This window comes from Bos grunniens, chromosome 6 (assembly GCF_055505025.1).
Source record: "Bos grunniens cultivar Pamir isolate PY7600 chromosome 6, Bosgru_T2T1.0, whole genome shotgun sequence".
Lineage (NCBI taxonomy): Eukaryota > Metazoa > Chordata > Mammalia > Artiodactyla > Bovidae > Bos > Bos grunniens.
The window spans coordinates 99,254,048-99,267,225 of NC_141170.1; the positions used below are offsets into that span (position 1 = coordinate 99,254,048).

A 13,178-nucleotide genomic window follows, 5' to 3' on the forward strand; every position below is an offset into this window, starting at 1 on the left:
GAGTGTGGGCTGATATGGCAGGGAGCAGGTGTCAGGTACTGGAGACACAGAATCACTGTTGACCCCTCTCCCCTTGGTCTTCAAGACCTATTTGCTCGTCCCTCAGGGGTTAGTGAAGCCCACCTCTTCCTGTCACCAAACATAGATCATTTTATCTGCATGTCAGACTCCAGTCCATCCTGCGTATCATCACCATGCTAATATTCCCAGGTTATTTTTATCAGGGAATTCTCCTAAAGATAATGATGAAGTGTTCACTTCTTGTAGACAAAGTGCATATTCCTCAGCCTGGAATTTAGGGAGCATCACGCTCTGGTACCACTCACCTATGATGCCTACCTCTTATTCTTCCCCTAATGTTTGCCTATCTCTTTGGCTTGATAAGCCTCCTCTAAATCAATGAGACCCGTTTTGCTGTATAAATCTGCACACCTTGGATGGTCCACTGTCTTCTCTGTCTACCTGGCTTCAAGATCCACCTCAAGACCTCTTCTTCGAGGCTTTCTGTACAACTCTATGTGGCTATGTGATGATTTCTTCACAAATCCCACGTGTGCCACCATTTTTGCTCATAAATGTTGCCTTGAATAAAAACATGATTGCTTTGTCTTTGTGTCTAGAGTATAGGCTCTTTGAGACCAGGGACCACACTATACAATGATTTTGCATCTATTTTAATATCTGGTGTAGCACCATATACAGATTTGGTATAGAGCAAGATTTCTCAGTCTGGCACCATCACATTTTGAGCTGGATAATTTTTGTTATGGGGAGTTACCTGAGCATTGAAGGATGTTTAGCAGCATCACTATATACTTGCTAGATGCTAGTGGTACCCTGTTCCCAGTGTGACTATAGAAAATGTCTTCATTTGTGCTAAGTGCCCCATAGACAGCAAAATATCCCCAGCTGAGAATTACTGTATAAACAGAATAAATTCTTATCAGTATCTTAGCAGGAATTGAAGACTATGAAAAGATTTGATTGATGGTTTACAGCATTTTAGGGTCTTGAACGATGACAAACTCAGCTGATAGAAGATTGGCAGTGTAAAATGGAACTTTGTCTTTTCTGTGATAAGCTATAGGAAGCCTATTATAGATTGATGAGTGATTATATGTAACTTAAGGTGAAGGAAGGACAAAATGACAGAAGTATACTGAAGTTGAAGTTTCCAAAATACTGAGTTTTAGTTTCTAATTCATTTTGAACCATTGTATACTTGGAAATATCCTTTCCAAGAAAATATTTGTTATTTAATTGGAAATTTATCTAGGGGTTCATTTTTAACTAATATCTTTGGATTGAGAACTATGTTTTGAAGCATATTTGAGAAAATCATTTTGAAATTATGGGTGCAGGTTATTGTAAAGTGATAACTGTTGACAAAAATCAGTTGTATTTGTATATAGCTTTCCAATGTTTCTTCTTTTTTGGCTATTTGAGTACTGTCCTCAAGTTTAGCAAAATTCCAGCCCCAAGCAATACACACACAAGCAATATACACACACACAAAATACATGTGTGTGATTGTGTAGTCTAGACAGTGCTTACTGCTCACTCTGTTGCAAGTTCTTAGTTTTTTCTTTGATTATCAAACGGGTACATGACATAGATTCTACATGGTTGACGTGCTGCTGAACTAGGAATAATGCGTGATACCCTCTTTCCACAGCTGTGTGCCAGCCACAGTGCAAACATGGTGAATGTGTCGGGCCAAACAAGTGCAAGTGTCACCCTGGATTTGCCGGGAAGACCTGCAATCAAGGTAGGGAAACCCTGTGCAAAGTAGACAGTCATAAACCCTCTCTACTCCTCCCTGATATAGAAACTTAAGTTCTCATGCAGACCACTTTTCCATGACCATTGTCCCCAAACATGTGAGATGTCATTTTGCTGAAAGATAAAAATCGAATAATGATAAGTCTTGTTAAATCTACTTAATTGTGGGGCAGTTAAAGAATTTCGTCCTTTCATTCACTATTAATAATGAAAATGCATTTTGAAAAAGAAAATGATGTCAGTAGAAGCCTTACGTCTGCTCCTCCTTGGTCTTCCACTAACTATTTGGAAAACTTTAGCAAACTCTTAGCCTCCTTGGATCTCTGTGAGGTGAAAACACTTTAATACGCAAAGTCAGGTAGGAGGTTTGGCTTGAAATTTTGAGGTCCCTTCCAACTCTGAGCTCTTTGATCTTTGTGATTCAATTCCCTTCAACTTTGGACCAGTTTGTGAGGTTCCTCTGAGAAATCAAGATTTTGATTAACCTAACAAATTATTTTTAATTTGGTGTCAGTTGCTTTTAAAAGTAGATCTTTATTTAGTCCTCATGGTGCTAAGGTATTTTGCATATATTACCTGTTTATATCACTACAACAGCATTAGGAGGTAGAATGTTATTTATTATAATTAGGCTATAAATAGTATTTTCCTCTTGATGAGACATCGTATATAATCAGTGTTTTGTCCAGGTTCACAAAATTAGTTGGTAAAAGATCTATGTCAACTTAGAGCTGTTGTCTATATAACTCATGTTCTTTCTACCAGTGTAGTTTTGCATGGCAAAAACATTGGAAATGTGATCCTCTGACTTGCTGCATTACAAGGCTGACAAGGCTTGTCTGTTTAATTTCAACCAAAATCTTTCTACCGTTCAAAGCTAAAAACAGATGTAAAGAAAAGATAGGGTTAGATTTCACTAGAAAGATTCAAGGATAAAAGGAGTAAAATTTTTCATTTATTCCTTAAAGTAATATTTCCTAGCATTTTAAATGTCAAATGAAACAGTTTGTATAGGGTCTAACTGTCCCATAGATACTTAGTTGACCTCATCTGATACAGAAATGATCTTGTTGAAATATTCTTGTTCTTCGGTATCTGATGTTCCTTGAAGTGTGTCATGTAAACTTGTGATTTATAGACATAGTTTTCACAAGAATCAGGCACACTGAAATTTAAAAGTATGGGTAATTGTTCCTGAACTACCAGATGAAATCCATGTTAGTGAAATGTGACATGTTTTTAAACCCATTTGATTTTAAAAACCCATTTAATTTCCTCTCCAGTGTGAGTTCTCAAGTAGCAGCATGTTCAGTTCTGATTATTGAGTTGTCAGTGTTCATCTTAGAGTGCCAGCATGCTTCTTTTTTTTAAAGTGCTGAACATAAAGCATCGCAGGTTTCATTAATATGTCAGCACCATGAAACGCTCTTCCTCATGCCAGGAATGTATACAAAGAAGATTATTAAAAGAAGCCACTGTTGAGGTTGCAGAGAAATTCATTTAAATTTATTTGCAGGAGCTACATCAACTTTAATATGATTCGTAGACACTAAAACTATCATTGGAACACGGATCCATCTCTGGGTATCTCTGATTTTCAGAAAACTAGTTGACTGTGTACCTTTCCTTGCAATAATATCTGTTTCTCTTAAGAAAAATGGAAATATACCGAGTTGAAATCTTGCCTTCCCAAACTAAATATAATTGGGGGAAAGAGGATTTTATCAGTGGCAAAATGGGATTTTACACCTGCAAAAATAGTGAGCCTTACTGAAAATGTAATTTCAAGTTAAATCCTGAATATAAAACTTGCTGCTGCTGCTAAGTCGCTTCAGTCGTGTCTGACTCTGTGCGACCCCATAGATGGCAGCCCACCAGGCTCCCCTGTCTCTGGGATTCTCCAGGCAAGAACACTGGAGTGGGCCTCCATTCCCTTCTCCAATGCATGAAAGTGAAAAGTGAAAGTGAAGTCGCTCAGTCATGTCCGACTCTTAGTGACCCCATGGACTGCAGCCCACCAGGCTCCCCCGTCCCTGGGATTCTCCAGGCAAGAGTACTGGAGTGGTGTGCCATTGCCTTCTCCATATAAAACTTGAGTCTACAGTAAACCTACATATTTTGATCATCTCTCTTTTCCTTTTTTACCATATAAGCAATTGTGGCAAGTTACATTCGTTGAGAGCAGGAACCATTTGTGGGGTCCCTCTGACTTCTTGGTTCCTGAAAATTTTTATCAAAATGATTTGCACATGATAAGTGCACGTGAAATATTTGCTTAGTGACTGTTTAATGTCATGGTTCTTGGTCCTAACACCATAGGAACTGAGAGAGTTCCCTGGAGCTGTTTGGTATAGCTCTTTATTCTTTGTATCCATGGACTATTTGTCAGGGTCAGAGAGGCTGCCGCAGTGATCCAGGTAGAGGCCAGAGAGCCCCAGAAATGTTGTTAAGTATTAGAACTAAGTGTTTATATCTGCTACATAACAAATTAACTTAGACTGATTTTATCCAGACGTTTTATCCATACATTTTAATAAAATGAAAAACATGCCTCAGAGATATGAGAAATCAAGCAGGTTTTTTTTTTTTTTTTTTTTAAGCCCAGGGTGTTTTTGTTTATTTTTTGGCCACACCATAGGGCATGTGGGATCTTAGTTCCCTGACCAGGGATCAAACCCATGCCTCCTGCAATGGAAACACAGAGTCCTAACTAGGAGACCACCAGGGAATTCCCTGGTTTCTTTTTTCTTGAGGAGAGAAATGTTAAGAAGAGTTAGAATTGAAATAAATCTCCACAGAACTGGAAATTAGCATTTGATTAAAAGTAGGTTTGGGTATAAGGCAAAAATTATACCCACTAAAAATTGTGTTACGAGCTGTGTACTTTAAGAACTCACCCCTGGAGACTTGCTTGAACAGCTGAGTGAACAGCTCGAACGGATGACAAGCACTTAATGAGTGCTTTTGGAGCTGCCAGAGAGCAGAAGAGCAGGGCAGGCCCACTTTGGAACTGGCTTAATTTAGAAGCCTTGGTACAAGATTAGTGTGAATCTGCTGGTCATGGCTTGTGCTTCCCTCTGGGTCACACTCTGGATTTGCCATAGCCAGATCACATAGAAAATCGTAGGCATGGACTGACCATATTCATTCTAATCTGAACTCTGGCGAATTTTTTTTTTTCCAGCTTACTTTCTCTGGTAATTTTATTCATGAAGATTACTGCCCCCACCCCCCGCCAACCTTGGGCCTCTACCCATACAAATCCCCTTTCTCCTCAGCCAAAAAAGGATACTATTATAGATAATAGTGTTTTTCATAACTTTCCCATTAGAGAATTATTTGGGGCATGTAATGTATCATATCATTGCATATTTTCAGGAATGAAAGATATCCTGCTGAATTTACAGCATGCTTTATAGTATAATAATTTCAGAAGAAACTTCATAAATATCAGTTATTAATCTCTTCACATGGTTTTTGTTTCAAATGTTGAATTCTTATCCCAAGAAAAGAGTTGGTATCTTGTACCAGGGAACCAGACAGTCAACTGTGGTAAGCTAATTAGGTCTAAATTGATTGCCTTCCTTAGAACAATAGTTGGAGTGCTTTAACTAAGATTAAGGTAGTTTCTTAAGGCTTTATTTTTTGAATGACGTGTGGTTTCAACCCCAGAAACCAATATTCATTTAATTTGGAAATTTAACTGGCTGTTAATAATGTGATAGTCTTGAAACAGGATGTGATTGCCTACTTTGGGACCTACTCATAATATTTTGGTAAGCTAATAATGGCAACACCACTTTTTTTGCAGAAAGCTTCTAATGTATATTCTTTTCTTCCCCCAACCCCTGATATCTCAATCCTATCTGTGTCCGGGCAGGGTTTCTTACGTATATTCTAATTAAAAGTGACCTAAATGTGACATTAGTTCTTACACCTGAATGAATACATAAATGATCTATCATGTTACTTATTTAAATGAGATCTTTATGCAGATCATAAGTTTATGCATGATTATGTAAGGTTTTAAACTGTTGTACAACATACTAATATAGGAAAAGATATTAAGTTGGTCATTTAAAACCTAGATGTACCTGAACAGAGCAGGTTGATTATAGTCAATTTTTGTATAATCTTTGAATTTTCTCTTTGTTGATGACTAAAATCATTTTTAAAATGACCATCTCTTTTTTGTGTGTGCTTAAAAAAGTTGATATGAAGATGTGGATTGTTAACTTATAATGTTTGTGTATTCTTCGGAAGCAAGATAGCAGTGATAAATTTTAAGAAACACAGAAATTAAAACTGAAAAAGAGAAGCCAGAAGAACTAGAAACTTATTTTTGTAAAGTATCTAAAGCGTTCTTTTTGAACTCCACCAACTTTATGTAATTGTTTAATATATACTTACAAAGATTTTTAGGGCTAAAATGACATCAGTTCAAAGTTGACTCTTATTACCTTCTTCCTGGTGTGAAGACGAGCACCTCTACCCAACTCCTCTTGACCAAGGCAGTGAACAGCCTCTTTTGCAACCCCCGGATCATCCAGCCACCAGTTTGCCTTCAAGGGGTGAGCGTGCGTCGTCTCAGGTGGCCTGACCCCCACCTGCACGGCTTCCTGCAGTGTTGTCATTTCTTGCCGGTGTCCTGAAGGCTCCCCCAGGAGCGCCCAGTCCTCCGTGTCCTGAGCATGTGAAGCAAGTGGCAGGAATTGTCAGCTGGTGCCGATTCTCTGCGCTCCTAAAAGCCTGGCGCCTCTGCTGTCCTTTCCCTGCCTCAAGTACCCATGGCCTTTCTTCTTCTCTTCTGAGTTTCAAACTTTTTCTCAGAGAATCAGATAACAAAGTAGCTTCTGTTTTCTTATGTAGGCCAAGTCAGGAATTCCACAGCACCTGAGACTGGGGTTTTGATGACTTCTGCTGAATAGATTTTAGAAGTGTGCAAGTCCTCTTCCCCACCACCACATTTGGTGTATAGAGTTTTAGGTCACCTGGAAATCAGACCATATGTGAGCTTCCCTCTTTTGGTGAACCAGCTTGCCTGGTGGCTCAGATGGTAAAGCATCTGCCTGCAATATGGGAGACCTGGGTTCAATCCCTGGGTTGGGAAGATCCCGTGGAGAAGGAAATGGCAACCCACTCCAGTACTCTTGCCTTGCCTAGAAAATTCCATGGACTGAGGAGCCTGGTAGGTTACAGTCCATGGGATCGCAAAGAGTCGGACACAACCGAGCGACTTCACTTTCATTTTCTTGCGATATTAGAAAGTCTGAGTTGTGGTTCCAGCACAGGCCTTAAGAGGCTCTGTCATCGTGCTCAGTAGTGTCTGACTCTTTGCAATCCCATGGACTGTAGCCCTCCAGCCTCCTCTGTCCATGAAATTTCCCAGGCAAGAATATTGGAGGGGGCTGCCATCTCCTACTCCAGAGGATCTTCTTGACCCAGTGATTGAACCATGTCTCTTGCATCTCCTTTCTTGGCAGGCAGATTCTTTACCACTAGCACCACCTTGGAAGGCCCAAGTAGCTCTATAATTGTGAGCAAATCTTGGCATACCAATTAATAATAGGAGAGTAATTCCTGTTCTGGTCATCTGCAGGGCTGGCGTGAGAATAGAAACACCCAAAATATTAACGTCTTCATTAGGCTGGAAAGTTTTGTAGAAAAATTAAATGGCAGTATAACTTTACAGTATTTCTGAAAGACTTTTTTTCCTCACTCATAAATTTAGGAACTTAGAATGACTGAGTTAAATTCATTTAAATTATTATTGCCTGTGCTCATAGGGAACTTGATTTGGATCAAGAAATTCGGGCAATAGGATGAGTTTCAGAATCATTGAAAATTTAAGGGGTAAGAGTTATGACGGTTGACATACTGAGATCTGTTTGCCTGTGACCTCCACTTGAGTCAGACAAAATGCAAAAGCTTATTAGACTTCTGAGGCATTGCATAGTTTAAGCCTCAAAGGAAGAAAAAAATGTCCAAATTACATTAAATGAATGAAAGATGATATTCCTTAAAAATCCATGGCATTATTTCATTCAATGAATCTCTTCCAGATTTTCAAGTTAATTTTCATTGTCTGCATGCTAATAAAATTTCTGATTCTTTTTTCTTCCTGAAGTGTAATTATAATGCTATGCAGCTTGCATTTTTGTCCTGGACCAGCTCCTTCCCGCTTCCCCTCCCCCCACCCCAATCCAAGCTCCTGAATTCACCCACTTGCTTAAATATACTCCTGACTGTAATAGACACTCCTTAAGGATTGTATATATAACAATATGAGTATTTGAATGTAAGTGGTTTAATTGTAAAGTTCTGTCATTGATGTGATAAGATAGATACATGATAAAGTCATTCATTTTTTTATAATAGATTTTCCTTATGAAGTATATTACATTACAAACTTCTAGAGAAAGACCAAAATTTAAGTAAATTTAAAACAAAGACAAAAGTTTTCTTTCCTACATTCTTTCGTCAGCTTCTAAGTGTGATCTGAGAAAGTGCGATCAAGGGGCATTTACTTGTTCTTTATAATCTGCTCGTTATTGTAGGAGCCTTTCCTATAAATTGGAAGTGTCATTTTCGAATTTCTGACTTAATTTGATAGTAATAAAAATGTTACAAGGGCTATTACGCTAGAGATTTTGGGAGCAGGAAACATCAACTCAATTTTATAAGGTCAATAAGGAAATAAGGTATTAGTCCCTCAGTCATATCCTACTCTTTGTGACCCTGTGGACTCTAGCCCGTCAGGCTCCTCTGTCCATGGAATTACCCAGGCAAGAATACTAGAAGGGGTAGCCATTTCCTTCTCCAGGGAATCTTCCCAACCCAGGGATTGAACCTGAGTCTCCTGCATTGCAGGCAGAAATAAAGTACAAGATAGTAATCATAGACTAGAAACTCTAAAGAATATTGAGGAAAAGGAAGTTCATCACAGGACACCAGATGCTTTTAATCTGTTGAAGCGCCCTGCCTTAGAGTTCTAATATTTGGTAAATACTGAAAATCATGGATAATTGTGGAATTCTATTTCATCATTTCTGCAGTGGTTTTATAAGGGTCAGTGGGAAGTTTTTAGGAGACTTGCGTATGGCAGATGGGGCAATGGTGGCCATCACTCAGGACGTGGACAGCAGCCAGCTGTCGGGGGGTGTCACCCAGCCTGTCACCAGCTGTTAGAGTACAGCTTTCTCAAATTGCTTTCAGCCTATTTGGATGCTTATGTGTCAATTTAATAATAGTAAAATAGCCAACACGTGTCTCCATATTTGCCCCCCTAAATACTGCATGTTTATTTAATTTTCCATATCATTTCATAGGTGATTCTCAGGTTTGTTTGGGTCTTTTTTATTGGAATTATGATATCTTAGTGATTTTTCATTTCCTTTCAGTTTTATGCTTCTTAACCCCTAAGTGTTTTTTTCTTATGGGAAGGGAAAGGTAAATTTGATTGAAGACGACCACCAACCCCAGTCTGAGTCGCAAAGACTCCCCTGGGCATCCTCAGGGCCACTTTATCCACCAAGACTGGAGCAGCCTCAGCTGGGCTTCAGCTTTAGTTCATGACCGTAGTGTCCGCAGACATTTCCATTGGCATAAATGCGCCTTGTATACGAGCTGCCTGGTGCTATAAACATCTAACCAATCCCATCCGGAAACCACAGAAGTTTCTGATGCTTTTTAAGGGTTCTTAATTGACATGTTTTATATCCATCAGTATGCTTCCCTTGGGGTATAGAATTCAGTCTTACTCTATTCTTTGTTGTTCTATTCTAAAACACAAAGCCTTTCTCTTAATGTATTCAGATTTAAATACTATTTACTATAATATCAGTCAGTTCAGTCGCTCAGTCGTGTCCGGCTCTGTGACCCCATGAATCGCAGCACGCCAGGCCTCCCTGTCCATCACCAACTCCCAGAGTTCACTCAAACTCATGTCCATCAAGTCGGTGATGCCATCCAGCCGTCTCATCCTCTGTTGTCCCCTTCTCCTAATATCATTCAGGGATTTATCAAAGCCAGATGTGAATCTGCAGGGACACATTAAGCATTGTAATTAACTCTTAGAACATGAGAAATGACTGCTTGACTCTAATTTTTAATAAATACTGAAAAACAAGGTAGAAGAATATAAGAAGTGGAATGGATGTCTTTCTCTGTCTTTTCTCTTTGATTTAAAAATTTTACTCATTTTAACAGAGGGGAGAAAATAAAATTTTTGTTGATATTATAATTTGCAAAGCATTTTCTTTGAGGAAATTTTTTGAAATAAAAAATTTTAATTATGATTCTGTTTTGAATATCCTTGGCTGGGGAAGAGTGTATGAAGTTTAAAAATAAAGAAAGCATAGGAGATGATGAAGGTATCTGGTTTATTTATGTAACCTCCCCAGGCTTCACCCAGCTGGGGATCTGCTCACAGTTGTGTTAAGGTTAGAAAATAGACTAAATCGGCAAGTTGGTAAAACAGTTTTAAAATTTTTATATGAAATAACTACTTGATGGTTTTAAAAAACAGTGTACTTGGTTACATTAAGTATATAAAAATGTATACATTAAGTATATAAAAAAGTATAGACTTTTAATAAATGAGCAGGTCAGATTTAAATTTAGTTAGATTTGAAAACAACTTGTAACTAGATATATTTCCAATTTGATGACATGGATTAATAGATAATTAAATTAGGCTAATCAGGTGCCTTTGCTGGCAGTCCTGACAAAATAAACACGTCATATTTCTTTTTAATGAAATCTGTATTTTGGGCATTAGTGTTTCAGTGTATATTTGTCATGAGATTTATTTTCACTTGAGGCAATGTTCAACTTGGGTTGGAAAAGTCTCACGTGAAGTTCATTAGCTCCCTTCGTATTGATATTTAAACCAGTAAACCTAAAATACAGGATGATAGTCTATTATGTATTGTCCATTTGTATTTCTATATGCCCTTCCTAACTGCAGAATGAATGAAAATAATGTTGGAGGGTCTTTTTTTAAGTTTATTTTGTGACTCGAATGGTTTACTATAGTAGGAGACTGAAGCTTCTTCTTTAATCTGAGATTAGTTTATAGACTATGAATAAGAGGAACCTCAACAGTGATCACTCTAATTCATTGAGCTTCTATCCTCTTAAAAAAAATAGCCTTTCTTTGGGAAGGTCAAAGCAGTCTAATATTAAAAATCCGTATACTTTCTACAAACTAAGATAGGTTCACACAGTATCTTCTTTAAACAGAGACAAGAAGTTGAAGTAGGAAGATCACATGGACCAGAGTGAATCTAGCAGTATAACCCCAGATATTTTGAGGATGTTGAAGTCAGATAGATGGTGTGTACACTGCTCTTTCTAGGGATGATAAGCCATGTATGTGTCGGTGAGGAGAATCTCCCCAACTGTCCTCTGTAAACAGAGATCACACATGTTAGATTAAGTCCCAGAAATTCACACAGCCTTCCATTGTTATAAGGCTTCTGGTCACCTTTGCTAGCAGACTCTTCACAGCTCTAGTGTAACCAGCATTAAAATGAAGACACTGTGAGCAAACGATCTCTTATGTTTATGGCTGGTTACGATAGCTTGATTGACTTTTCCCCTTTATTCTTCGGCATAGAGAAGCATTTGCAGTGGTTCGCAGTGGCGTCGAGGTTTTGTCATCTCTCTGCTTCCTCCCCGTTCTCTGCAGACCTAAACGAGTGTGGCCTGAAGCCGCGGCCCTGCAAGCACAGGTGCATGAACACTTTCGGCAGCTACAAGTGCTACTGTCTCAGTGGATACATGCTTCTGCCGGATGGGTCCTGCTCAAGTATGTCAAGAATCTTAACTGCTTTATAAGTGCTCTGGGCTTGACTGCACGCCGTGCCCGGCAAGTGTGTGAGAGTGGCCTCCTAACCTCCTCCCAAGCAGGATGTGAGCGTGTGTTTTTATGTGTGCCTGAGGAATGGAAAACCAGAAGAGCTGCCCACTGTAGATGTCTCGCATTCTTTTACTGTGGGTGCCAATGTCAAATTAATTTGGAAATGGTTTTCTGATGTTATTCCTAGCACATTTTCCCTGTCTTCCATCTGGTTTTAGAACTGTTCCATGTAGAAAAAGAACTTCGGTGACCATTTGAGGACTGTTGTGCTCTCCATAAGGCTGGGCAGTAAACTGTTGGCTGGTAGGGAATCCACCCAGCCTGGTTATTGAGTATAAACCACCCACAAGTGGTTTGTACTCAATAAACCACTCACTTCAGTTTTACATTTCTTTATAATAGTCTGAAGGCTAAGTTACAGCTTTTGTCTTGAAAAAAGCATAGTTCAAATGAAAAAAAAATGCTTATAATAACTTAAAAGTAGATTTCACATGTGTCTTTGTAAGAAAGAAATGGATGGTGTTTCCTACTATCATTTGGATGTGTTTTATAAATGGACAATGGCCTAAAATTCTCTGCAGGCTGAATGTTGAATTGAGGTTGTGGTTATAGGATATCTAATAGTTAATGACTTGAATTTTATTTTTACTGAAATAGATCAGCTAGATCAGTTAATTATCAATAGGTATCAGCTATCTCTAACTGGATTGCATTTTATAAAATAAAAAGGTTAGCTAATTTTATTATTTCATATTTAGCATGGAACTTTTTGCAGTGAGGCGAGTTCATGCTTCTGAACAAGTGGGGGGGATGCTAGACTCCTCTATCCTTGTACAGCTCACTGGGAACAACGTGCTGTACCTGGAGACATTTAAGGGATGGTTGAGGCAATTACTTGGATGTTTTAGCTAAGACCAACACTTAATATGAGTAATCAGGGAAAAATAACCTCCATTTTCTATCTGGCTTGGCCACTGGAAAAAGTTCCATATGATTTTTCCAAGTTTTACATTTGTCTTTTAGTTCTTCAGATGCATTAAGGATCTTCCCCAGATACTAACAGAACTGGTTCACTTCTTAATCATCTCTGAGGAAAGAGATCTCCTTCTTATTTTTGACTTTTTTTTTAGATTGTTGGAGAATTAAGCCCGTTTTGTCTTCTTTGTTGGTTCCGTGTCACTGATTTCAGGATAAGTAGAAAACATAGCTGTTTTGGGGACCAGGCATGCTCCCCGTCTCTGAGGCAGGCAGTCCCTGTCTTTCCAGGTGCCCTGACGTGCTCCATGGCAAACTGTCAGTATGGCTGTGATGTTGTCAAAGGTCAAATTCGGTGCAAGTGCCCCTCTCCTGGGCTCCAGCTGGCTCCTGACGGGAGGACCTGTGTGGGTGAGTTGTAAGACCAAGCATCTCTGTCAGCAGCCTCTTGAGGGTAAGGAAGAAAATGAAATATGATGGAGGGAAGGGAAAAGGGCAGTTAAATAACATCAGGAAATTAGTTGCCCTTGAGAGGCTGTCACATGTCTCACAGGGGGAC

At 38.9% G+C, this 13,178-nt stretch overlaps 1 protein-coding gene across 25 annotated transcripts in view; it reads left to right on the forward strand.

Annotated features, from left to right (window-relative positions):
- The window catches only part of NPNT (nephronectin), a 100,419-nt gene that overhangs the window by 39,447 nt on the left and 47,794 nt on the right, over positions 1-13,178 (forward strand). For 12 of the 25 annotated variants that reach the window (XM_086406936.1, XM_086406937.1, XM_086406914.1 and 9 more), the window contains 4 exons: positions 1,676-1,768; positions 6,261-6,353; positions 11,474-11,593; positions 12,911-13,030. In XM_086406936.1, the coding sequence (XP_086263062.1) occupies positions 1,676-1,768; positions 6,261-6,353; positions 11,474-11,593; positions 12,911-13,030 (426 nt within the window). Of the gene's footprint in view, positions 1-1,675; positions 1,769-6,196; positions 6,354-11,473; positions 11,594-12,910; positions 13,031-13,178 lie in introns of all 25 variants that reach the window. The other 13 variants (XM_086406939.1, XM_086406921.1, XM_086406935.1 and 10 more) reach the window with 2 other exon arrangements.